Source organism: Arachis ipaensis, chromosome B4 (genome assembly GCF_059453495.1).
Source record: "Arachis ipaensis isolate K30076 ecotype BB chromosome B4, ASM5945349v1, whole genome shotgun sequence".
Classification (NCBI taxonomy): Eukaryota; Viridiplantae; Streptophyta; class Magnoliopsida; order Fabales; family Fabaceae; genus Arachis; species Arachis ipaensis.
The window spans coordinates 34,338,697-34,362,862 of NC_142439.1; the positions used below are offsets into that span (position 1 = coordinate 34,338,697).

The 24,166-nt window shown below is 39.7% G+C and overlaps 1 protein-coding gene across 1 annotated transcript; it reads left to right on the forward strand.

The window, feature by feature from the left end:
* The first annotated feature begins 22,710 nt into the window (after window positions 1-22,710).
* On the forward strand, window positions 22,711-23,106 carry LOC107636386 (uncharacterized). Its single transcript, XM_016339903.1, has one exon. It carries the CDS (start codon window positions 22,711-22,713, stop codon window positions 23,104-23,106), a length of 396 nt encoding a protein of 131 aa, XP_016195389.1.
* The last annotated feature ends 1,060 nt before the right edge of the window (window positions 23,107-24,166 follow it).

A 24,166-nucleotide genomic window follows, 5' to 3' on the forward strand; every position in this document is an offset into this window, starting at 1 on the left:
TTATAATTCCTTCCTTATTCTATAATATATGTGAAAATATGTTTTCTATGCTTTGAAAATATTTATTTTAATTATCTTTTATTACCATTCGATGACGTGATCTGTGTGTTAAGTAATTTCAGGCTACATAGGGCAGAAATAGCTTAGAGAATGGAAAGGAAACATGCAAAAATGGAAGGAACGTACAAAAAGGAGTTTTGAAGAAAATGGGAGCAACGCGCACTCATGGACGACGCGGACGCGTGCCTAGCATAAAACGCAAGTGACGTGCACGCATGGATGACACGAACGCGTGCCTAGTACAAAACGCAAATGACGCGTACGCGTGACAAGGAAAAACTCCAAATGACGCACACGCGTGACGGACGCCACGTACAGAAAATTGCAGAAGTCGCCCCCAGCAATTTATGGACCCTTTTTCGGCCCAAATCCAAGCCCAGAAATACAGAATAGAAGCAGGAGAATGGGAGAATCAAGAGACACAATTCATACAACATTCATAATTCACAATTTTAGGTTTTAGATGTAGTTTTAGAGAGAGAGAGAGAGGCTCTCTCCTCTCTTAGGTTTTAGGATTAGGATTTCTTTTATTTTATGATTATTACTTCAATGCTAGGTTCAATATTTCTTTTACTTTATGTTTCTCTTCTACTTTTATTTACTCTAATGCTTTTATTTATTAATTACTTATGTTGCCAAATTGGCTTATGAACTTTCCCATGTTAGAATTGATATCTTTATTTAATATAATTTGAGGTATTTCAGATTTATGATTGTTTTATTCTATTTATGATGCTTTCAATTTTTTTTAGATTTGTTTTCCCTTTTGGCTTTGGTTAACTAATTGGTAACACTTGAGTTGTCAAACTCAGCGGTTGATTGAGAGTTGGAAACTGCTGATTGACTTGGATCCCTCTAAAGCTAGTCTTTCCATAGGAGTTGACTAGGACTTGAGGAATCAAGTTAATCAGTCAACTTGACTTTCCTTTATTTAGTAAGGGTTAACTAAGTGGGAGTAATAAACAATTCTCATCACACCTGATAAGGATAACTAGGATGGGATTTCCAGTTCTCATACCTTGCCAAGAGTTTTACTAATTATTAATTTATTTTTCTTGCCATTTAAATTACTTGTTCTCTATTTCAAAAATCCAAAAATATCCCTTTTTTCCATAACCAATAATAAATCATACTTCCCTGCAATTCCTTGAGATACGACCCGAGGTTTAAATACTTCGGTTATAAATTTTATTGGGTTTTATACGAAAAGATTCTCTGTTGGTTTAGAAACTATACTTACAACATAATTATTTTTGTGAATTTCTCTATTAGCAGAAATCCGGTCATCATAGGTTCTTGAAAAGAGAACAATCAAGGGGAAGAAACGAAGACAACGGCAAAGATAGTGATAAAGAAACTGCTACTATTGTTTATGAAGATGTTCTTATCACATATGATGAAAATTATGTGAATCTTGTCTGTGATGATTCCACTTGGATTATGGACTTTGGTGCCTCATGTCATGTCACTCCGAGGCGTAAATTTTTCACTTTCTATACTGCTTGAAATTTGGCAAGATCAAATTGGGAGATAAAAGAGTGTGTGATATTATTGGTATGGGTGATATGTGGCTTGAAACTAACATGGGATGCAAGTTGCAGTTGAAGAATGTTAGGCATGTGCCAGATATGCAGTTCAATCTCATTTCAGTGAAGGCATTAGATCAAGAAGGGTATTGCACTTCCTTTGGTAGCGAAAAATGCAAGATTACCAAAGGGGCTCTCATTGTTGCTAGTGAAGACAATAGTCTCACTACTCTCTACCGGTTGCAAGCAAAGTTGTGCAAAAAAGAGGTGAATGTAGCTGATGATTCCTCTTCTGATTTATGGCATATACGTCTTAGTCACTTGAGCGAGAAAGGACTAAGCGTCTTAGCCAAGAAGCACTCACTTCCTGTGAAAGGTACAACTTTAAATACTTGCACTCATTATTTTGTTGAAAAGCATGCTAGAGTATCATTTTATAATTCTGGACCTCATAGGAGATCACATGTTTTAGATTTAGTTCACACTAATGTTTGCACTATGGATGCTAAGACACTAGGTGGTGCATCATATTTTGTTACTTTTATTGATGATTATTGATGAGCGGATATTTTATACGCTTTTTGGGGTTAATTTCATATAGTTTTTAGTATGTTTTAGTTAGTTTTTAGTTTATTTTCATTAGTTTCTAGGAAAAATTCATATTTCTGGACTTTACTATGAGTTTGTGTATTTTTCTGTAATTTCAAATATTTTCTGGCTGAAATTGAGGGAGCTGAGCAAAAATCTGATTCAGGCTGAAAAAGGACTGCTGATGCTGTTGGATTCTGACCTCTCTGCACTCGGAATGGAATTTCTGGAGCTACAAGAGTCCAAATGGCGCGCTTCCAATTGCGTTGGAAAGTAGACATCCAGGACTTTCCAGCAATATATAATAGTCCATACTTTGCTCAAGGATAGACGACGTAAACTGGCGTTCAACGCCAGTTCCATGTTGCAGTCTGGCGTCCAGCGCCAGAAACAAGTTGCAAGTTGGAGTTCAACGCCAGAAAAGGATCCAAAGCTGGCGTTGAATGCCCAAAAAAGCCCTATGCACGTGATTAGCTTAAGTCTCAGCCCCAGCACACACCAAGTGGGCCCCATAAGTGGATTTCTGCACTATCCATCTTAGTTTACTCATTTTCTGTAAACCTAGTTTACTAGTCTAGTATTTAAACAACTTTTAGAGACTTATTTTGCATCTCATGACATTTTAGATCTAAACTTTATACCTTTTGACGGCAAGAGTCTCTAAACTCCATTGTTGGGGGTGAGGAGCTCTGCTGTGTCTCGATGAACTAATGCAAGTATTTCTGTTTTCCATTCAAACATGCATGTTCCTATCTAAGATATCCATTTGCACTTCAATATGAATGTGATGAACGTGACAATCATCATCATTCCTCCACGAACGCGTGCCTGACAACCACTTACGTTCCACTGTAGAATGAATGAATATCTCTTAGATCTCTTAATCGGAATCTTCATGGTATAAGCTAGATTGATTGCAGCATTCAAGAGAATCCGGAAAGTCTAAACCTTGTCTGTGGTATTCCGAGTAGGATTCAGGGATTGAATGACTGTGACGAGCTTCAAACTCGCGAGTGCTGGGCGTAGTGACAGACGCAAAAGGATAGTAAATCCTATTCCGGTACGATTGAGAACCTGCAGATGATTAGCCGTGCGGTGACAGCGCACCTGGACCTTTTTCACTGGAAGGATGGATGGTAGCCATTGACAACGGTGATCCACCAACACATAGCTTGCCATAGGAGGACATGCGTGCGTGAATCAGAAACAGAGGAAAGCAGAATTTCAGAAGACAAAGCATCTCCAAAACTCCAACATATTCTCCATCATTGCATACAAGTATAATTTGTGTTCTGCCCTTTTATTCCTTGCAATCAAATTTGATAAGTGAATTATTTTATTGTTTTCCTGACTAAGAGTTACAAGATAACCATAGCTTGCTTCAAGCCAACAATCTTCGTGGGATCGACCCTTACTCACGTAAGGTATTACTTGGACGACCCAGTGCACTTGCTGGTTAGTTGTGTGAATTTGTGAAGAACTGTGATTTCCAATTTTGTGCACCAAGTTTTTGGCGCCGTTGCCGGGGATTGTTTGAGTTTGAACAACTGACGGTGAATCTTGTTGCTTAGATTAGGAAATTTTTGCCTTTTTGGTCAGAGTCTTTTATTTTCTTTTCAAAAATTTTTCAAAAAAATAATTTTTCTATTAAATCTCGTGCCAAACTTTAAGTTTGGTGTTTTCTTGTAGATTTTCCTTTATTTTTCGAAAATTTTATTTTGGTTTTCTAAAAATTTTAAGTTTGGTGTTCTTTCTTCATGTTCTTGTGTTCTTGTGAGTCTTCAAAGTGTTCTTGAGTTTTCCTTGTGTCTTGATCTTAAAATTTTTAAGTTTGGTGTTCCTTGGTGTTTTCCCTCCAAAATTTCCAAAAACAAGGAGCATTAGATCTAAAAATTTTAAATCTTAGGTTATCTTATTGTTTCTCTCTTTCCTCTTTAAATTCAAAAATATATTTTCTCTCTATTTTTAAAACAAATTTTTGAAATTTATTTTTAAAATTCAGATTTTTTTTCAAAATTTAAAATCTTTTTCAAATCATATCTTTTTCAAAACTTCCTGACCACTTTCTCTTTCCTCATTTTTTCCGAAAATCTTCACCTAATTTTATTTATTTTATTTTAATTTATTTTATTTTTGAAATAATTAAATAAATAAATACAAATAAAATTTTTTATTTTACATCATCTCCCTTTCTCCATCATGGATCTAAGTGGAAATGAACAGTCCAGGAGGGCTCTGGGGTCATATGCTAACCCCTCTACTGCTTCATATGGGAGTAGTATTTGCATACCCTCCATTGGAGTCAGTAGCTTTGAGTTGAATCCTCAGCTCATTATCATGGTGCAGCAAAGCTGCCAGTATTCCGGTCTTCCACAGGAAGAACCTACAGAGTTTCTGGCACAGTTTTTACAAATTACTGACACAGTACATGATAAAGAAGTAGATCAGGATGTCTACAGATTATTACTGTTTCCATTTGCTGTAAAAGACCAAGCCAAGAGGTGGTTAAATAACCAACCTAATGCTAGCATAAGGACATGGAAACAGCTGACAGAAAAATTCCTGAATCAATACTTTCCTCCAAAACGGATGACACAGCTAAGGCTGGACATCCAAGGCTTTAAACAAGGAGATAATGAATCTCTTTATGATGCCTGGGAGAGATACAGAGAGATGCTACAAAAATGCCCCTCTGAAATGTTTTCAGAGTGGGTTCAGTTAGACATCTTCTATTATGGGCTTACAGAAAGAGCTCAGATCTCTCTAGATTACTCAGCTGGTGGATCTATCCACATGAGGAAGACAATTGAAGAAGCTCAAGAGCTCATTGATACAGTTGCTAGAAATCAGCATCTGTACCTAAGCAGTGACCCTTCCATGAAAGAAGAGGTTAAAACAGTAACTGCTGAACTCAGTCCTGCAGAGCAAGCTGCTGAATTCAATCAGCAATTGGATTTTCTAACAAAGCAGTTAGCTGAATTCAAGGATAAACTACAAGAGACAAGGATGGCTAATATAAACATGGAAGTACAATTAAAGCAAACAAAGCAGCAGCTGTCAAAACAAATAACAGAAGAATGCCAAGCAGTTCAATTAAGAAGTGGGGAAGTACTAAATACCCCCACTTCAAGGCAGCAGGAAACCAAGAAATGAGCAAACCACCCAAAATCCATCTGAGGACAGTAAGAGCCCAGGGAAAAATAATTCTGGCGCCAAAACGCCAGAAGTTGGGTGGAAGGCTGGCGCTGAACGCCCAGACCATGCTCAGGACTGGCGTTCAACGCCAGAAACAAGCAAGGATCTGGCGTTGAACGCCCAAAAGAAGCACAGTTCTGGCATTCAAACGCTAGGAACAGATGAAGAGCTGGCGTCTATTGTCACTCCAGCTTCTAACTCTGGTACTCAATTGCCAGTGAGGGATCAGACACACACAAGTGCTGATAACAACCCATCTAAAAAGGCTTCTTCAACCACTTCTGTAGGAAATAAACTTACAGCAACTAAGTTTAAGGAATATAAAGCCAAGATACCTTATCCTCAAAAACTCCGCCAAGAGGAGCAGGATAAGCAATTTGCTCGCTTTGCAGATTATCTCAGGACTCTTGAAATAAAGATTCCATTTGCAGAGGCCCTTGAGCAAATACCTTCTTATGCCAAGTTCATGAAAGAGATCTTGAGTCATAAGAAGGATTGGAGAGAAACTGAAAGAGTTCTCCTCACTGAAGAATGCAGTGCAGTCGTTCTGAAAAGCTTTCCTGAAAAGCTTAAAGACCCTGGGAGTTTTCTGATACCATGCACATTAGAAGGTAATTGCACCAAGACAGCTTTATGTGATCTTGGGGCAAGCATCAACCTAATACCTGCATCCACTATCAGAAAGCTTGGTTTAACTGAAGAAGTTAAACCAACCAGGATATGTCTCCAACTTGCTTATGGCTCCATTAAATACCCATCAGGCGTGATTGAAGACATGATTGTCAGAGTTGGGCCATTCGCCTTTCCCACTGACTTTATAGTGCTGGAAATGGAGGAGCACAAGAGTGCTACTCTCATTCTAGGAAGACCCTTCCTAGCAACTGGACGAACTCTCATTGATGTCCAACAGGGGGAAATAACCCTGAGAGTCAATGAGGATGAGTTTAAGTTGAATGCTGTCAAAGCCATGTAGCATCCAGACACATCAAAAGACTGCATGAAAGTTGATCTTATTGACTCTTTGGTAGAAGAGATCAACATGGCTGAGAGTCTCGAATCAGAGTTGGAAGACATCTTTAAAGATGTCCAGCCTGATTTGGAGGATTCAGAGGAAATGAAAGAGCCTCTGAAATTTCCTCTGGAAGAGAAAAAACCTCCTAAACCCGAGCTCAAACCATTACCACCATCCCTAAAATATGCATTTCTGGGAGAAGGTGACACTTTTCTAGTGATCATAAGCTCTGCTTTAAATCCACAGGAAGAGGAAGCACTTATTCAAGTGCTAAGGACACACAAGACAGCTCTTGGGTGGTCCATAGGTGACCTTAAGGGCATAAGCCCAGCTAGATGCATGCACAAAATCTTATTGGAGGATAATGCTAAACCAGTGGTTCAACCACAGAGGCGGCTAAATCCAGCCATGAAGGAAGTGGTGCAGAAAGAGGTCACCAAATTACTGGAGGCTGGAATTATTTATCCTATTTCTGATAGCCCCTGGGTGAGCCCTGTTCAAGTTGTCCCCAAAAAGGGAGGCATGACAGTGGTTCATAATGAAAATAATGAACTGGTTCCTACAAGAACAGTTACAGGGTGGCGCATGTGTATTGACTACAGAAGGCTCAATACAGCCACCAGAAAGGATCATTTTCCTTTACCATTCATAGACCAGATGCTAGAAAGATTGGCAGGTCATAATTATTACTGCTTTTTGGATGGCTACTCAGGCTATAACCAGATTGCAGTAGATCCCCAAGATCAAGAGAAAACAGCATTCACATGTCCATCTGGAGTGTTTGCTTATAGAAGGATGCCATTTGGGCTGTGTAATGCGCCTGCAACCTTTTAGAGATGCATGCTCTCTATTTTTTCTGATATGGTGGAAAAATTTTGGGAAGTCTTCATGGATGACTTCTCAGTATATGGAGACTCATTCAGCTCCTGTCTTGATCACCTGAAACTAGTTCTGAAAAGATGCCAAGAGACCAACCTGGTTTTAAACTGGGAAAAATGTCACTTTATGGTGACTGAAGGGATTGTCCTTGGGCATAAAATTTCAAACAAGGGAATAGAGGTGGATCAAGCAAAAATAGAGGTAATTAAAAAATTACCACCACCTACCAACGTTAAGGCAATCAGAAGCTTTCTGGGGCATGCAGGATTCTATAGGAGGTTTATAAAGGATTTTTCAAAAATCGCAAAACCTCTGAGCAATCTGCTAGCTGCTGACACACCATTTGTGTTTGACACAGAGTGTCTGCAGGCGTTTGAAACGCTGAAAGCCAAGCTGGTCACAGCACCAGTTATTTCTGCACCAGACTGGACATTACCATTTGAGCTAATGTGTGATGCCAGTGATCACGCCATTGGTGCAGTACTGGGGCAGAGGCATGACAAGCTTCTGCATGTCATTTATTATGCTAGCCGCGTTTTAAATGATGCCCAGAAAAATTACACAACCACAGAAAAAGAATTGCTTACAGTGGTTTATGCCATTGACAAGTTTAGATCTTACTTGGTAGGATCAAAGGTGATTGTGTATACTGACCATGCTGCTCTTAAATATCTACTCACAAAGCAGGATTCAAAACCCAGGCTCATAAGATGGGTGTTGCTTCTGCAAGAGTTTGATATAGAAATAAGAGACAGAAAAGGGACAGAGAACCAAGTGGCTGATCATCTGTCCCGGATAGAGCCAATAGAAGGGATGTCATTCCCCTCTCTTGAAATCTCTGAGACCTTTCCGGATGAGAATTTGTTTGCCATTCAGGAGACACCATGGTTTGCAGACATTGCAAACTACAAAGCTGCAAGGTTCATTCCCAGGGAGTACAGCAGGCAACAAAAGAAAAAATTAATTACTGATGCAAAGTACTACTTGTGGGATGAACCCTATCTCTTTAAGAGATGTGCAGATTGCATAATCCGTGGGTATGTGCCTAAAAAAGAAGCACAAAGGATCTTATGGCATTGCCATGGGTCACAATATGGAAGTCATTTCGGAGGTGAGCGAAAAGCCACCAAAGTCCTCCAATGTGGCTTCTACTGGCCTACACTCTACAGAAATTCCCGAGAGTTTGTACGTAACTATGACAGTTGCCAGAGAGCTGGTAATTTGCCTCACAGTTACGCCATGCCTCAACAAGGAATCTTGGAGATTGAGTTGTTTGATGTATGGGGTATTGATTTCATGGGGCCTTTCCCACCATCATACTCAAAATGGGTTGAGGCCATTGCCACACCCACCAATGATACTAAAACAGTGTTGAAATTCCTCCAGAAACATATATTCAGCAGGTTTGGTATCCCCAGGGTACTAATCATTGATGGGGTCACTCACTTCTGCAACAAACAGCTTTACTCTGCCATGGTCCGGTATGGGATTTGCCACAAGGTGGCGACTCCATATCATCCACAGACAAATGGGCAAGCTGAAGTCTCTAACAGAGAACTAAAAAGAATCCTGGAACGGACTGTAAGTACCCATAGAAAGGATTGGGCACGAAGCTTAGATGATGCTCTGTGGGCTTACAGAACAGCATTCAAGACTCCTATAGGGACCTTTCCATACCAACTTGTGTATGGTAAGGCATGCCACCTGCCCGTGGAACTGGAACATAAAGCCTACTGGGCAACCAGATTCCTAAACTTTGATGCCAAATTAGCTGGAGAAAAAAGATTGCTCCAGCTAAATGAGCTAGAGGAATTCAGATTCACTGCTTTCGAAAATGCCAAGCTTTATAAAGAAAAGTCAAAAAAGTAGCATGATAGAAAGCTGTCATCTAGAATCTTTGAACCAGGACAAAAGGTTCTATTGTTTAACTCTAGGCTCAGGCTATTCCCCGGGAAACTGAAGTCCTGGTGGAGGGGACCATATGTGATTACAAGTGTATCACCATATGGTTATGTGGAGCTTCAAGATATTGATTCTGACAAGAAGTTCATTGTTAATGGACAGAGAATCAAGCACTATCTTGAAGGCAATGTTGAGCAAGAGTGCTCAAGGCTGAAGCTAGATTAAAAGCTCAGCAAGGTCCAGCTAAAGACAATAAAGAAGCGCTTGCTGGGAGGCAACCCAGCCATGGGGCATCACTTCCTCTAAGCATTTTGCCCTATTCTTGATTTTATTTGTTTATATAAAGTTCACTGATACTAAGGTAAAGAGTCAATTGTATAAGTTCACAGGGTTACAGAAGGATTCTGCACACAAAACAGAGAAAAAGAGTTCACTGCCAAGAAAACGCCAGTAAGAGTCTGTTTTGGGCGTTCAACGCCCAAAAGAAGCATCCACTGGGCGTTGAACGCCAGTAAGGATAGCCATCTGGGTGTTAAACGCCAGAAAGAACCATCTTCTGGGCGTTGAACGCCAGAAAGAAGCTCCTTCTGGGCGTTTAATGCGAGATTTACAGCGTCCTGGGCGTTCAGAAAAACGCCCAGTGACAAAGGAGCAGAAAGAAGCAACAGCTGGGCGTTGAACGCCCAGGAGAGGCAGCATTTGGGCGTTGAACGCCCAAAACATGCAGTGTTTGGGCGTTCAAACGCCAGGATGGTGGGGAGGAGGTGAATTCGTTTTTACTTCATATTTTTCATTCTAAATTTAATTTTCATGTTTCAATTCATGATTTCTTTCATAAACATGTTAAGAACCCTGATTTCTAAAATTCCTAATTTCTAAAAACCCTATTTTAAAAATATCAAATGTATCTTAATCCATAAGCACAAATCCTTTTTATCTAATTCAACTCTTTTTCAAAATTTTCAAAACAAATCTATCTCTTTTCATTCAAAAATCTTTTCAACTAATCAATATCTTTTTCAAATCTCCATACTATCTTTTTCAAAAATCAAAATCTATCTTTTTCAAATATCTTTCATATCTTTTCAATTTTAAATCATATCTTCTATCTTATCTTTCTTTGTATTTTCGAAAAAAAACCCACCCCCCTCTCCCTTTAAATATGGGTTTGGCCTCCCTCCCCTCCCATCCACAATTGCACCTAGCTCTCCTTCTCTCCCTCTCCTTTCTTTTCTTTTTTGTTTGAGGACAAGCAAACCTCTAAGTTTGGTGTGCCTATCCGTGATCACTAAGATCATGGCTCCTAAAGGAAAACAACCCACTCCAAGAGGCAAGAAAGAGAGCGTTCCAAAACCACTTTGGAATCAAGGGAAGTTCTTAACTAAAGAACATTCAGACCACTATTACAAAATAATGGGTCTAATATCAGTGATCCCGGAAGTTAGATTCGATCTGAAAGAAGACGAATATCCAGAGATCCAGGAGCAAATCCGAATCAGGAACTGGGAGATCCTAGCTAATCCTGAAATGAAAGTGGGAAGGAATATGGTCCAGGAGTCCTATGCTAATATGTGGCAAACAGACAGGCAAAGACTATCTGGATCTGCTATCTATGACTATCGGACCTTGGTCAGAGGAAAGATTGTTCATACCCACCCTGACAAGATCAGGGAGATCTTAAAGCTACCTCAGCTCAAAGATGATCAAGAATCCTTCAATAGGAGAATAATGAGAACAGACAATGGCCTGGATAAGATTCTAGAGGATATATGTATCCCTGGAGCCAGGTGGACCACCAGCACGAAGGGTGTCCCAAATCAACTCAAAAGAGAAGATCTCAAACCAGTCGCCAGAGGATGGCTGGACTTCATTGGGCATTCTCTGCTGCCCACTAGCAACCGTTCTGAAGTCACTATTAGAAGAGCAGTGATGATCCATTGGAAGTTCATCAACTGATTTCAACTGAATTCTACAAAATTGCAAACAAAAATTCCAAAGATGCCAGGTTGGCTTATCCAAGCTTGATTTCTATGCTCTGCAAGGACGCTGGAGTAAGGATGGGAATAACTGAGTATATCTCAGTTGAGCGGTCAATCACCAAAGCATCAATGGAAAAACAACAAGCACAGGATGACCCCATCAAGAAGAAAACACAGGAATTTCTCCCAGAAATCCCTCAATCTGAATACTGGGAGTATTTTGAAACATCTATTACCAAGATGCAAGAAGCTATGGAACAAATAAAGAAAGAACAGAAGGAACAAAGTAGCATTATTTTCTATTTACTTAAAGAAAAGGAGGAGCAAGAGCGTGATTTAAGGGAATTGAAGCGCTAAAAATTATCTCTTGAAGGACCAAGCACCCCGCAGATTAGAGGAACATCCACTTCCCAGAACAAAGGTTGTTAAATTCTAATTTTTTCTTTAACTCTGTGATAGTTGTCATTATAGGAGTTTACCTTAGAAAGTAGATATAAGTAGTAGTAATCAGCATACCTATTTTGATCTTAATTTCAATTAAGTTATAATTTATTTTTCTCATCATCAGCAAACATGAATAAAATAGTAGATCTTTAGAATAAGATGCAATAAATTTCGAGTTTTTAACAAGAAAAAATTCTAATTATTTACATGTGGTGGCAATGCTTTCTGTCTTCTGAATGAATGCTTGAACAGTGCATATGTCTTTTGAATTTGATGTTTAAGACTGTTAAATATGTTGGCTCTTGAAAGAATGATGAATATGAGACATGTTATTGATAATCTGAAAAATCATAAAAATGATTCTTGAAGCAAGAAAAAGCAGCAAAGAACAAAGCTTGCAGAAAAAAAAATATAGAGAAAGAAAAAGAGAAAGCAAGCAGAAAAAGCCAAAGCTCTTAAAACCAAAAGGCAAGAGCAAAAAGCCAATAGCCCTTAAAACCAAAAGGCAAGGGTAATGAAAAGGATCCAAGGCTTTGAGCATCAGTGGATTGGAGGGCCTAGAGGAATAAAATCATGGCCTAAGTGGCTAAACCAAGCTGTCCCTAACCATGTGCTTGTGGCGTGAAGGTGTCAAGTGAAAACTTGAGACTGAGCGGTTAAAGTCAAGGTCCAAAGCAAAAAAGAAGAGTGTGCTTAAGAACTCTGGACACCTCTAATTGGGGACTTTAGCAAAGCTGAGTCACAATCTAAAAAGGTTCACCCAATTATGTGTCTGTGGTATTTATGTATCCGGTGGTAATACTGGAAAACAAAGTGCTTAGGGCCACGGCCAAGACTCATAAAGTAGCTGTATTCAAGAATCATCATACTGAAATAGGAGAATCAATAACACTATCTAAATTCTAAGTTCCTATAGATGCCAATCACTCTAAGCTTCAATGGAAAAAGTGAGGTGCCAAAACTGTTCGGAAGCAAAAAGCTACTAGTCCCGCTCATCTAATTAGAATCTGAGCTTCACTCAAAAACTCTGAGACATTATTGCTTCTTGACTTATTAATATTCTATTTTATTTATCTAGTTGCTTGGGGACAAGCAACAGTTTAAGTTTGGTCTTGTGATGAGCGGATATTTTATACGCTTTTTGGGGTTAATTTCATATAGTTTTTAATATGTTTTAGTTAGTTTTTTGTTTATTTTCATTAGTTTCTAGTCAAAATTCATATTTCTGGACTTTACTATGAGTTTGTGTGTTTTTCTGTAATTTCAGGTATTTTTTTACTGAAATTGAGGGGGCTGAGCAAAAATCTGATTCAGGCTGAAAAAGGACTGCTGATGCTGTTGGATTCTGACCTCTCTGCACTCGGAATAGAATTTCTGGAGCTACAAGAGTCCAAATGGTGCGCTTCCAATTGCGTTAGAAAGTAGACATCTAGGGCTTTCCGGCAATATATAATAGTCCATACTTTGCTCAAGGATAGATGACGTAAACTGGCGTTCAACGCAAGTTCCATGTTGTAGTCTGGCGTCCAGCGCCAGAAACAAGTTGCAAGTTGGAGTTCAACGCCAGAAAAGGATCCAAAGCTGGAGTTGAACGCCCAAAAAAGCCCTATGCACGTGATTAGCTTAAGTCTCAGCCCCAGCACACACCAAGTGGGCCCCAGAAGTGGATTTCTGCACTATCCATCTTAGTTTACTCATTTTCTGTAAACCTAGTTTACTAGTCTAGTATTTAAACAACTTTTAGAGACTTATTTTGCATCTCATGACATTTTAGATCTAAACTTTGTACCTTTTGATGGCATGAGTCTCTAAACTCCATTGTTGGGGGTGAGGAGCTCTGCTGTGTCTCGATGAACTAATGCAAGTATTTCTGTTTTCCATTCAAACATGCGTGTTCCTATCTAAGATATCCATTCGCACTTCAATATGAATATGATGAACGTGACAATCATCATCATTCCTCCACGAACGCGTGCCTGACAACCACTTACGTTCCACTGTAGAATGAATGAATATCTCTTAGATCTCTTAATCGGAATCTTCGTGGTATAAGCTAGATTGATGGCAGCATTCAAGAGAATCCGGAAAGTCTAAACCTTGTCTGTGGTATTCCGAGTAGGATTCAGGGATTGAATGACTGTGACGAGCTTCAAACTTGCGAGTGCTGGGCGTAGTGACAGACGTAAAAGGATAGTAAATCCTATTCCGGTACGATTGAGAACCTGCAGATGATTAGCCGTGCGGTGACAGCGCACCTGGACCCTTTTCACTGGAAGGATGGATGGTAGCCATTGACAACGGTGATCCACCAACACATAGCTTGCCATAGGAGGACATGCGTGCATGAATCAGAAATAGAGGAAAGCAAAATTTCAGAAGACAAAGCATCTCCAAAACTCCAACATATTCTCCATCATTGCATACAAGTATAATTTGTGTTCTACCCTTTTATTCCTTGCAATCAAATTTGATAAGTGAATTATTTTATTGTTTTCCTGACTAAGAGTTACAAGATAACCATAGATTGCTTCAAGCCAACAATCTTCGTGGGATCGACCCTTACTCACGTAAGGTATTACTTGGACGACCCAGTGCACTTGCTGGTTAGTTGTGCGAATTTGTGAAGAACTGTGATTTCCAATTTCGTGCACCAATTATTCTTGAAAAGTGTGGGCTTTTGTTTTGAAATCTAAAGACCAGGTGCTCAGAATCTTCAAACACTTTCATGCAAGTGTTGAAAGAGAAACAGGAAGGAAATTGAAATTTGTTCAAGCAGATAATGATGGTGAATATAGGGGTCCGTTTGAAGAGTATTGTAAAGGACATGGGATAAAGCTTGAGAAGACAGTTCCTAAGACTCCTCAATATGATGGAGTTGCAGAGAGAATGAATCGTACTATCAATGATAGAGTCAGGTGTATGCTCTCTCATGCAAAGTTGCCTAAATCCTTTTGGGGTGAAACGATGAGGACTGCAGTAGATTTGATCAACCTTTATCCTTCAGTTCCACTAAATGGTGATGTTCCAGAGAAAGTTTGGAGAGGGAAAGATGTCTCCTATAGTCCCTTGAGAGTGTTCGGCTGCAGAGATTTTGTTCACATTCCAAGAGATGAAAGGTCTAAACTTGATAGAAAGTCAAAGCAGTGTATCTTCATGGGTTATGGTCACGAGGACTTTGGTTACAGATTATGGGATCCGGTGAGCAAGAAGATAATTAGAGGCCGAGATGTGATTTTTCTTGAAGACCAAACTATTAAAGATCTTGAGAAGACAGATAAGCCAACAGTAACTGTTAGACGTTCTGCTGATGATGAACCTAGTCCTTCCACTAGAACTCCTGTTGATGGGGGAGATGTAAAAGTTGATAATGATGGTGATGATTTGCATGATGAACCTACACCTCAACCTGAGGTGCCAGATGTTGAAGTTCCACCAGAACCACCAGTTGAGCCTGAACTGAGAAGATCTACTAGAGAGCGTCATCCTTCTCAAAAATACTCTCCTCATGAGTATGTGATGAACACTGAGACTGGGGAGCCAGAAAGCTACCAGGAAGCTATGTCTGATGAGCATAAGAAAGATTGGTTGAAGGCCATGCAAGAAGAAATAAAATCCTTGCATGAGAATCATACTTTTTAATTGGTGAAGTTGCCGAAGGGTAAGAGAGCATTCAAGAATAAATGGGTGTTCAAATTGAAAGCGGATGAAAATGTCTCATGGCCAAGGTACAAAGCTCGATTGGTTGTGAAAGGTTTTGAGCAAAAGAAAGGTATTGATTTTGAGGAGATTTTCTCTCCAGTTGTGAAGATGTCCTCTATTCGAGTTGTGCTTGGATTGGCGGCTAGCTTGATTTAGAGGTTGAGCAGCTTGATGTGAAGACTGCATTCCTTCACGGTGACATAGATAAAGAAATCTATATGGAGCAACTAGAGGGTTTCGAGGTTAAAGGAAAGGAGCACCTTGTATGCAAGTTGAAGAAGAGCTTATATAGGTTGAAGCAAGTGCCAAGGCAGTGGTACACAAAGTTTGATTCCTTCATGGAAGGTCATGGGTATAGTAAGACTTCTTCTGATCATTGTGTCTATGTTAAGAAATTTTCTGATGGTGATTTTATAATTCTCTTGCTTTATGTTGATGACATGTTGATTGTTGGTCATGACACTAAGAAGATTGAAAGTCTTCAGAAAGACTTGAACATATTCTTTGCTATGAAAGATTTGGGTCCTGCAAAGAAAATCCTTGGCATGAGTATCACTCGTGACAGGAAGAATGGGAAACTGTGGTTGTCGCATCAGAAGTACATTGAGAAGGTTTTAGAGAGGTTTAGCATGAGTAATTCCAAAGCTGTTAGTACTCCACTTGCTAGTCATTTCAAGCTGAGTTCGCAGCAATGTCCTACAAGTGAGAAAGAGAAAGCATAAATGAAGAAGATTCCATATGCATCTGTAGTTGGCAGTTTGATGTATGCTATGGTTTGCACCAGGCCGGATATTGCTTATGCAGTTAGAGTGGTTAGTCGGTTTCTCTCTAATCCTGGCAAGGAACACTAGCAAGCAGTGAAGTGGATTCTCAGATACCTTAATGGTACTTTCAGAGTTTGTTTACGCTTTTAGGAGTGGCCAACCTGTGTTGGATGGTTACACAAATGCAGATATGGCTAGGGATCTTGATTCAAGAAAGTCTACTTCTGGTTATATGATGACTTTTGTAGGGGGAGCTGTGTCGTGGCAATCTCGACTTCAGAAATGTGTTGCTTTGTCTACTACAGAGGTAGAATACATTGCTGTTGTTGAAGCTTCTAAGAAACTCTTGTGGATGAAGAAATTTCTACAAGAGTTAGGCATCAATCAAGAGAAGTTTGTGTTATTTTGTGACAGTCAGAGTGCTATCCATCTTAGCAAGAATCCGACGTTTCATTCTCGATCGAAGTACATAGAGGTGAGGTATCATTGGATACGTCAAGCGCTTGAGATGAAGTCATATTCACTTGAGAAGATCTATACTGATGATAATGGTTCAGATATTATGACTAAGAGTTTACCTGCAGTAAAGTTTGATTCCTACAAAGAGAAGGCAGGCTTGGTGGAGCAGCCTATCCCCACTTGAGTTGGTGAGGGAGAGATTTATTGGAGGGTCCCCAACCAAGTGAGGCCCACAACTTTTATATAAAAAAAGGAAATAAAGAAACAAAGTGGCTTTAGCCACGGGACAGTAGTTGAAGCTTTCTTTCAATTTCAAAAAAAGAAAGAAACGAAGGTTTGCTTCAGCACCGAAGAGGAGAAGAATTTGGGGAAAAAGAGCATGGCTACTTTGATCACATTGACTTTGTAAACTTGTTCCATTTCTTATGAAATTTTAGTATGTTATTCCTGGTGTAGAGATGAACATTAGGATATAACTTGCTAGTTGTATTGCCTTCTCTTTTGCCTGATTTGAGATACCCACTCTGTGGAGGGTTTATGTTGATTCTATCAGTTTTGATGATGTATTTTGTTGATTGTTGAGATGCCCTAGTGTCACTAGGAAGACTGTTTGTGTACCCATTATTCTGATAGTGGAAGATTTTTTTGGACTAGGTCCCGTGGATTTTTTGTCCCTCTTTTGAGGGTTTTTCCATGTTAAAATTCTGGTGTCTGATCATTTAATTTCTGCCATTATAATTATTGCTTGGAGTATCTTTGATATTGCCTATTTAATCGCACAGGTTGTCGGAAATTTATTTTTGGTGCTTCCGCTGTTAGACAGGTTCTTGTTTTAAACCTGTGTTGAGTTTTTTCTAACACTTTTCAATATCTTAACAAAAATAATGGTAAATTTCTTCCAAACTGTGCACCTAATTTTCTCATTCCTTCTATACCAAAACATTAAGTGGTGTGTGAGGAAAATTTCCTGAAATAATGATGAAAAATAGAGAGGCAAGAATAGTTTTATCATTTTTATATAAGGTTATGGAATTAAAAAGAATAACTTACTTCATGTCATCGAGCTCTAGGACAATGTAAACACAACTTTTTCCATGCTTGGTAAACTCATTGATATCACCTTTTTCAGTTAGCAACCCAATCACGTCTAAAAGTTGGTAATAATTAGCCTTATTGACATAAATAGATAGACAAAATGTTATATTTATTAATGAAAATGATTCATAATAATTATAAACTATACGAACAAGATGAGATTGCAGGTTCGTATGTTTCAGAATTTCATCATTTGATACAAATTTAAAATGATGAGATGGGATGTATTTATTAGGAATAATCCTTAGCTGAATGTTCCTCTTAAAATATATGCGAGTAGGATGGTCTGTTAGCTTGTACTTCTAGTCATTAATTGCTAGAGAGAAATTGGATATGGTGTATACTCTTCCCTCGTGAATCTTGTCCTCAAACAACCTCCTTAATGGATTTCTTATTTAGCATTGGGTCCGGTCCTATATGAACAAATTCGGTATAGTATGTCAAATATGAATTTATATATACAATAAGTTAATAACTAACTCATGAAATAATATATAATATTATCGCTTGGCCTATGACCACCATCTCATCATTGGTTTTTGGAACTTAAGCTTCAAAGCATGTAAGGACCATGTCTTGCTCAACCTTACTTTGATCCTATAGACTTGATTCTCTTCAGTCATGGTAAGTCCCCTAAGCATCTTGAATGAGCTAGCCATTCATATTATATGTAGATAGCAATATAATTAAAGATGGATGCAGATGGTGTAAAACTCTGAAAATTAATAAATAGTTAATTAATAAATTAATTATTAAAAAATGATATTTTATTTATTAAGGATAAAATAGTAAATATCCATTACTAAGACAATAAAAAATGAATGGGGTCCTCCCATTTAACTCATTACTGAGTTACCATACGAAACAATAATAATAATAGAAGGGCGCGGATTCGGTGTGCCGAAATTCTTTGGCACACCAGTGCATATGACACTTATGTTTGGCTGACCGGTGTGCCATTTGATGTTGGCCGTCGGATCTCTCTGTTTTTTCAATCTAATGGTAGAGATTACTCTTTTTCTCTCCTCCTATGATTGGTTAGTAGGCATCATGTGTCAAAGGGGTTAGTTTGCAAAATTCACTTTGTAGCTGGTTATTTTTGTTACAATAAAAAATTATTTGGGTTTATGTAGAATTAGTTTATCATATTTTAAGAACTAAATTAATGGCAGTTAGCGATTCTGTTTAACGCTAAATCAGAGATGATGGAGGAGGACTGGGAGGGAAGGAAAAGCGTCGTTTAACACAGTTGGTTGAACTTGGGTTAATCCTGATGGGCCTCTGGAGTATTTTTTTTCTTGAGATGCACATTTTTCTGAACCAATGCTGGGCTCAAGTGTTGGGCTATTAAAAATATTGTTAAAACTAGATAAATGGTTTAGTATGGTCCTTTTCACTGCACAAAAAAAATCCTCACATGGCTGCACAAGGAAGAGGAACACCAAAATATTTATTGCATGTATAATAATTTGTTAAACCGTTTAACAGCAATATTAATTTTCTGTATGATATAATAATTAAAATAGTATGCAAAACAAACTTAGCGGGTTAATGTAAGGTTTTGCCAGATGTGCACTAAAAAAATGATGCTGGTGCATAAAATTATAGAAATATTGATGCACATATTTTCCAGTTGATCACGGGTTGTATTCGTACAATATAGTTGGTTGAGGTTCAATACCTGTCCTTTAATGAGCAATGAGGTTTTTTAAGGAGATTCTATTATTTGATTTCACTAATTGGTTTATTATAGCCTCACACTGAGGTACGTACTTTGAAACTTGTTTAAACCAGTCCCTTCGTATTCTTTGTTGATCCAAGCATTTTAGTTGGAAACAGGTTTATCCTTTATAAAGGAACGGAATTTGGCATAACATTACGATACGGTAAATAAAAGTAATTCCAAATGTTTATTCCGGTAGTGTAAAACTGATTTGCAAGGATAACTCGATAGACAGGTCTTTCATAACGCACCCATAAATAGTTGCCGAAATGTTCTGGGATCATGATTTGGAAACGTTAAATGCTAACGGCGCAAGATAATTCCCTAATTTTATTTAAACTGCTCAAACGACTTGTTTTATTTGGCTTATTTATAGGCAGAGGGACCAATTTATGAGTAACTCCAAACAATTCACGATAAGCAGAGAACGAACCGATGAAAGTAGATATAATAATTGTTACCGAGTTTTAATTAGCATTTCAGAAGATCAAAGGGGCGACCAAACAAACAAACCAAATAGATCATTCAGGGCTTTAGGCCTCGACAAAAAACCAAAACAACATAAAGATATCCCCATGTGTACCAGGTCAAATACCTCCGTCACTGTCTTCAATCTGCACCGGTTGAATGCCTGCCTGGTGGGACAAAGATTTCTCCTTGACCTTCAAAACATCAACGACACTGTTTGCCAGGAGACGCCACTTTGAGCTTTCCGCCATCATTTCGCTTGCTTTTTCATACAGTCGGCGAGCGGTTGCTTCAGACTGTTGCAAGGCCCTGCGAAGCAACTTTTCCTGCCGGCACCGTGCCTTCTCCTCTTTCTCCAGTTGATCCTTCTTTTTCTTCAACTTGACCATTAAGGATAACCTCTCGTTATTGACCTCAAAGAGTTCACCTGAGGCTTTTACAAGCCTCTCCTCCCAAAAATCCTCCCTCCTGAGAAGTTCGGCCTCAACGAGATCACAATCTGTGGACTTTTGATCTGTATGGACGATGTTGATCAGATTGGACATCGGCTCATTCGTGAGGTCGACTGGACTAATGGTGGGGTCGGTGACGGTCTCCTTCGACATTTTCTCAGAAGTACACAGTGGAGAGAGCAGTGGAGGGTGGCAAAAATAAGGAGAGGCACAAGGATAGACAGAGAGGTGGGAGAATGAGTTACGGCAGAGAAGAACTGGGAAAGAAGCGTTAGGAGGGATAGGGTTTGTCATTAAAGGGCACGTATATATATATATATAGTGTAAAGTGGGAAGCTGCTTCGAATACTTTTTTTCGTAGAAAATGAGTAATTAATGTACTTCGTTTATTTTTGGGAAAATAAACGATTTATATTTAAACTAGTTCGATGGAAGAAAAAAAATGAAGAGATAATAATTTAGTTACATAATAGCTTAAATTAACATTTCGCGTTAATATAGTTTTAAGTTTGTTTTTCAATTTCAATGCTCAGCTTTAATAATTATGTCTAGGATCTCTTCGATTCACGTGCCAAACCCACAGACGGAGCATCAGTTACGGTGGGTGTAAATGAAGGCGTATGTGGCACAGTACCTGACTTATCTGGCGAGCCGTTTTGCAGTATATAAGTTTCCTCCCCAGCTTTCCTTCATCGCGTCTGGTCTTCCATGCTAACAACGCAAGATAATTCCCTAATTATGGATCAACCGCTCAAATGACTTGTTTTATATTGGATGATTTACATCCCTCATTTTTTGCTTGGGGTTGTGAACTATCTGATACCGTCACAACTAATTTATACCAAACAGCCCAGAAAATTGGTAACTCGGATAGTCAATGAGGAGTCACCGAAAAGCGTATTTTGCGTATGTTTAGGAAATATTTATTTCAATTTAAATCAATTCAAACTATTACTAACAAGCAAGGAGATGAGAAGATATTGATTGTTAACCGCATTTGGATTAAACGAATTTATATTGGCTACGAAGCATAGAATATTAATCTTCCGAATCAATGGCAAACAAAATGGAAATAACTCAGAAATTTTGTTCTTTTTGTGTGATACTCATTGGCGAGGAAGGATAAACCGATTAACAATTGAAGATAAACAGATTTTTAACATCGAACCGATGAACGTAGATATAATAATCGCTACAGAGTTTTAATTAGCATTTTATAAGATCAAAAGAACGACCAAACAAACAAACCAGATAGATCATTCAGGGCTTCAGGCCGCGACAAAAAACCAAAACAACATAAAGATGTCACCCATGTGCACCAGGTCAAATACCTCCGTCATTCTCTTCAATTTGCACCGTTTGAACGCCTGTCTGGCGGGACAAAGATTTCTCCTTGACCTCCAAAACATCGACGACCCTTTGTGCCAGGTCACACCACTTTGAGCTCTCCGCCATCATTTCGTTTGCTTTGTCATACATTCGGCGAACGGTCGCTTCACACTTTTGCTGCTCCTTGCGCAGCAACTTTTCCTCCAGGCGTCATGCCTTCTCCTCTTCCTCCAGTTGATCCTCTTTTTTCTTCAACTTAACCATTAACTTCAACCTCTCGGACCTGACGTCAAAGAGTTCATCTGAGAATTTTTCAAGCCTAGCCTCCCAAATTTCCTGCCTCCTGACAAGTTCGGCCTCAACAAGGTCACAATCCGCGGACTTCTCATCTGTACGGACGATGTTGATTAGATTAGACATCGGCTGTTCTGTGAGGTCGACGGGACTAACGGCGTGGTCGGTGACGGTGTCCTTCTACATTTTCTCGAAAGTACACAGCGGAGAGAGCAGTGGATGGTGACAGAAATAAGGAGGGGGATAAGGATAGACGGAGAGGTGAGAGAAGGAGTTATGGCAGATAAGAACTGGGAAAGAAGCATTAGGAGGGATAGGGTTTGTCATTAACGGGCCGGTATACATATATAGTGTAAAGTGGGAAGCTGCTTCGAACACTTTTTTTCGTAGAAAATGAGTAATACTTCATTTTTTTTGGGAAAATAAACGATTTATATTTAAGGAAAAAGAAGGGATAACAAGTTTAATATAGTTTTAAATTTATTTTTCAGTGTTCAGCTTTTAAAATTACGTTTACGATGTCTTCGATTCCCGTGCCAAACCCAAAAACGAAGCATCGGTTACAGTGGGCGTAAATGAAGGCGTATGTGACACGGTACCTAACTTATCTTGTGAGCCGTTTTGCAGTATATAAGTTCACTACCCAGCTTTCCTTCATTGCATCTGGTGATCCATACTAACGACGGTCCTGCTGTAACCTTCCCCTTCCACCACCTATTCAATAAATTTAAATCAAATAGGATGAAATTTGGTGCAACCTCCGAGAAAGGCGGAAGGGGAAGAAGGCCGGATATGGGAAAAGGAAAGGGAAAGGGAAAGGGGTGCCACCACGCGTCTGTCCGATGACTCTTCTGCCTCGCAAAATATGGGAGAAAATTGTAGCAAGGGTTGCGTCGGCCTTGATCCATGATCTGTTTAACATGCAGGCGACTTGCAAAGTGTTTTTGGACGCAGCCCGCTCATCTGTGGTGTACAAGGTGGCCTCCATGGCGGAGATACCCGGCGTGTTCGGTTATGACATGGAGGACCGTCCTAAGGATGGGTTCCTTTATAAAAGCGCGCACGCAGGAAATCCGGCCGCTATATTCCGTATAGGGATGAGGGAATTCTTCTGGATGGGCCGAGAAGTCGGTGGGTGCGGCACCCTGCTTAACGCCGCCGATGCGGGCGGCCTCCAAGCCCGCTACATGTGTTGCATTTCCTTAGTCTGTTTACTTTCAGATGAAGCTTCGTTGTAACCAAAGTTGAATGTATTTCATTGCTAATGATTCGTGCAGTTGAGTTGGGTGGCTTTGTAAAGTCCTGCTTTCGTGGGTCAGACAAATGACATATTCGAACTGATGCATATCACCGTGTTTTAACTTTTAAATGCACACACGCATAACCTTCAATAGAAGCACTATTTTATAACTTCATTAGCTAATAGGCCAAGCGGAATATAAAAAAACAAACACACCAGAACAGTTCAATATTAGCGTTGGGCCTAAACAGTACAATACTAGACCTAAACATACATTGCCGGGGAGGGGAGGGGTCGGTTTACGGTGTCTCCATCCCATTGTTTCACTGACCCCTAAGACCTGGGACTTCACCTGTCCAGCAAAATGTCAGCCAGCTGCCGTATGATTTCTCCCAATTGAGTCCTGAGTTCCTGTCTCTCTCTCTCCATCTGAGATACACGGTACTCGATCGACGCAACGGCCCGTTGTATGTCCTCAATCGATTGGCTGGCTGCAAGAGATGTAACTTTATTAGCAACGTATTGATACCGACGCAAGTGACTAGACGTGGAGGTGTCGCAAGAACACATTTTTTGCTTACCAGATGCACCTGGTTCCGCTGCGGGACTATTTCTCACCGTCGTATCGTGCTGTTTGCCATGAACGGTGAATCGATTGAACTCAGACGGCGGCGGGAGCTCGCTGCCCAGACCCGGAACAGGCGGAGTCGTCGTCACCGTCGAATCGTGCTGTCCGCTGCGAATGAGTTGATTAAACCCTGATGCCGGCGGGAGCTCGCTGTCCAACTCCGTAACAGGCAATGAATTCACCTGGAAGTAGTTGTTCTAGGCGTTCACGGCCTTTTGGTAACTCTGGTAACGAAGAAGCAGGTTCCGTAGAAAGCCATCCACCTAAGCCGCTGCCGTCTCGCTGTTGGGGTATATTCCGGGTATCCTCCCTCTAAAGATGACGTACCAGACATCTTCTGTGCGCATTTCCATCCGACTGTTAGAGGAAATCTGGTACACCCTTAAGAGGGAGAGGTGGTTTGGGTTGATGGTGGAATATACAGTTTATG

Bases quoted from the DNA above. Each gene is read 5' to 3' on its own strand.
- LOC107636386 (XM_016339903.1), top strand. From the start codon at position 22,711: ATGACTCTTCTGCCTCGCAAAATATGGGAGAAAATTGTAGCAAGGGTT.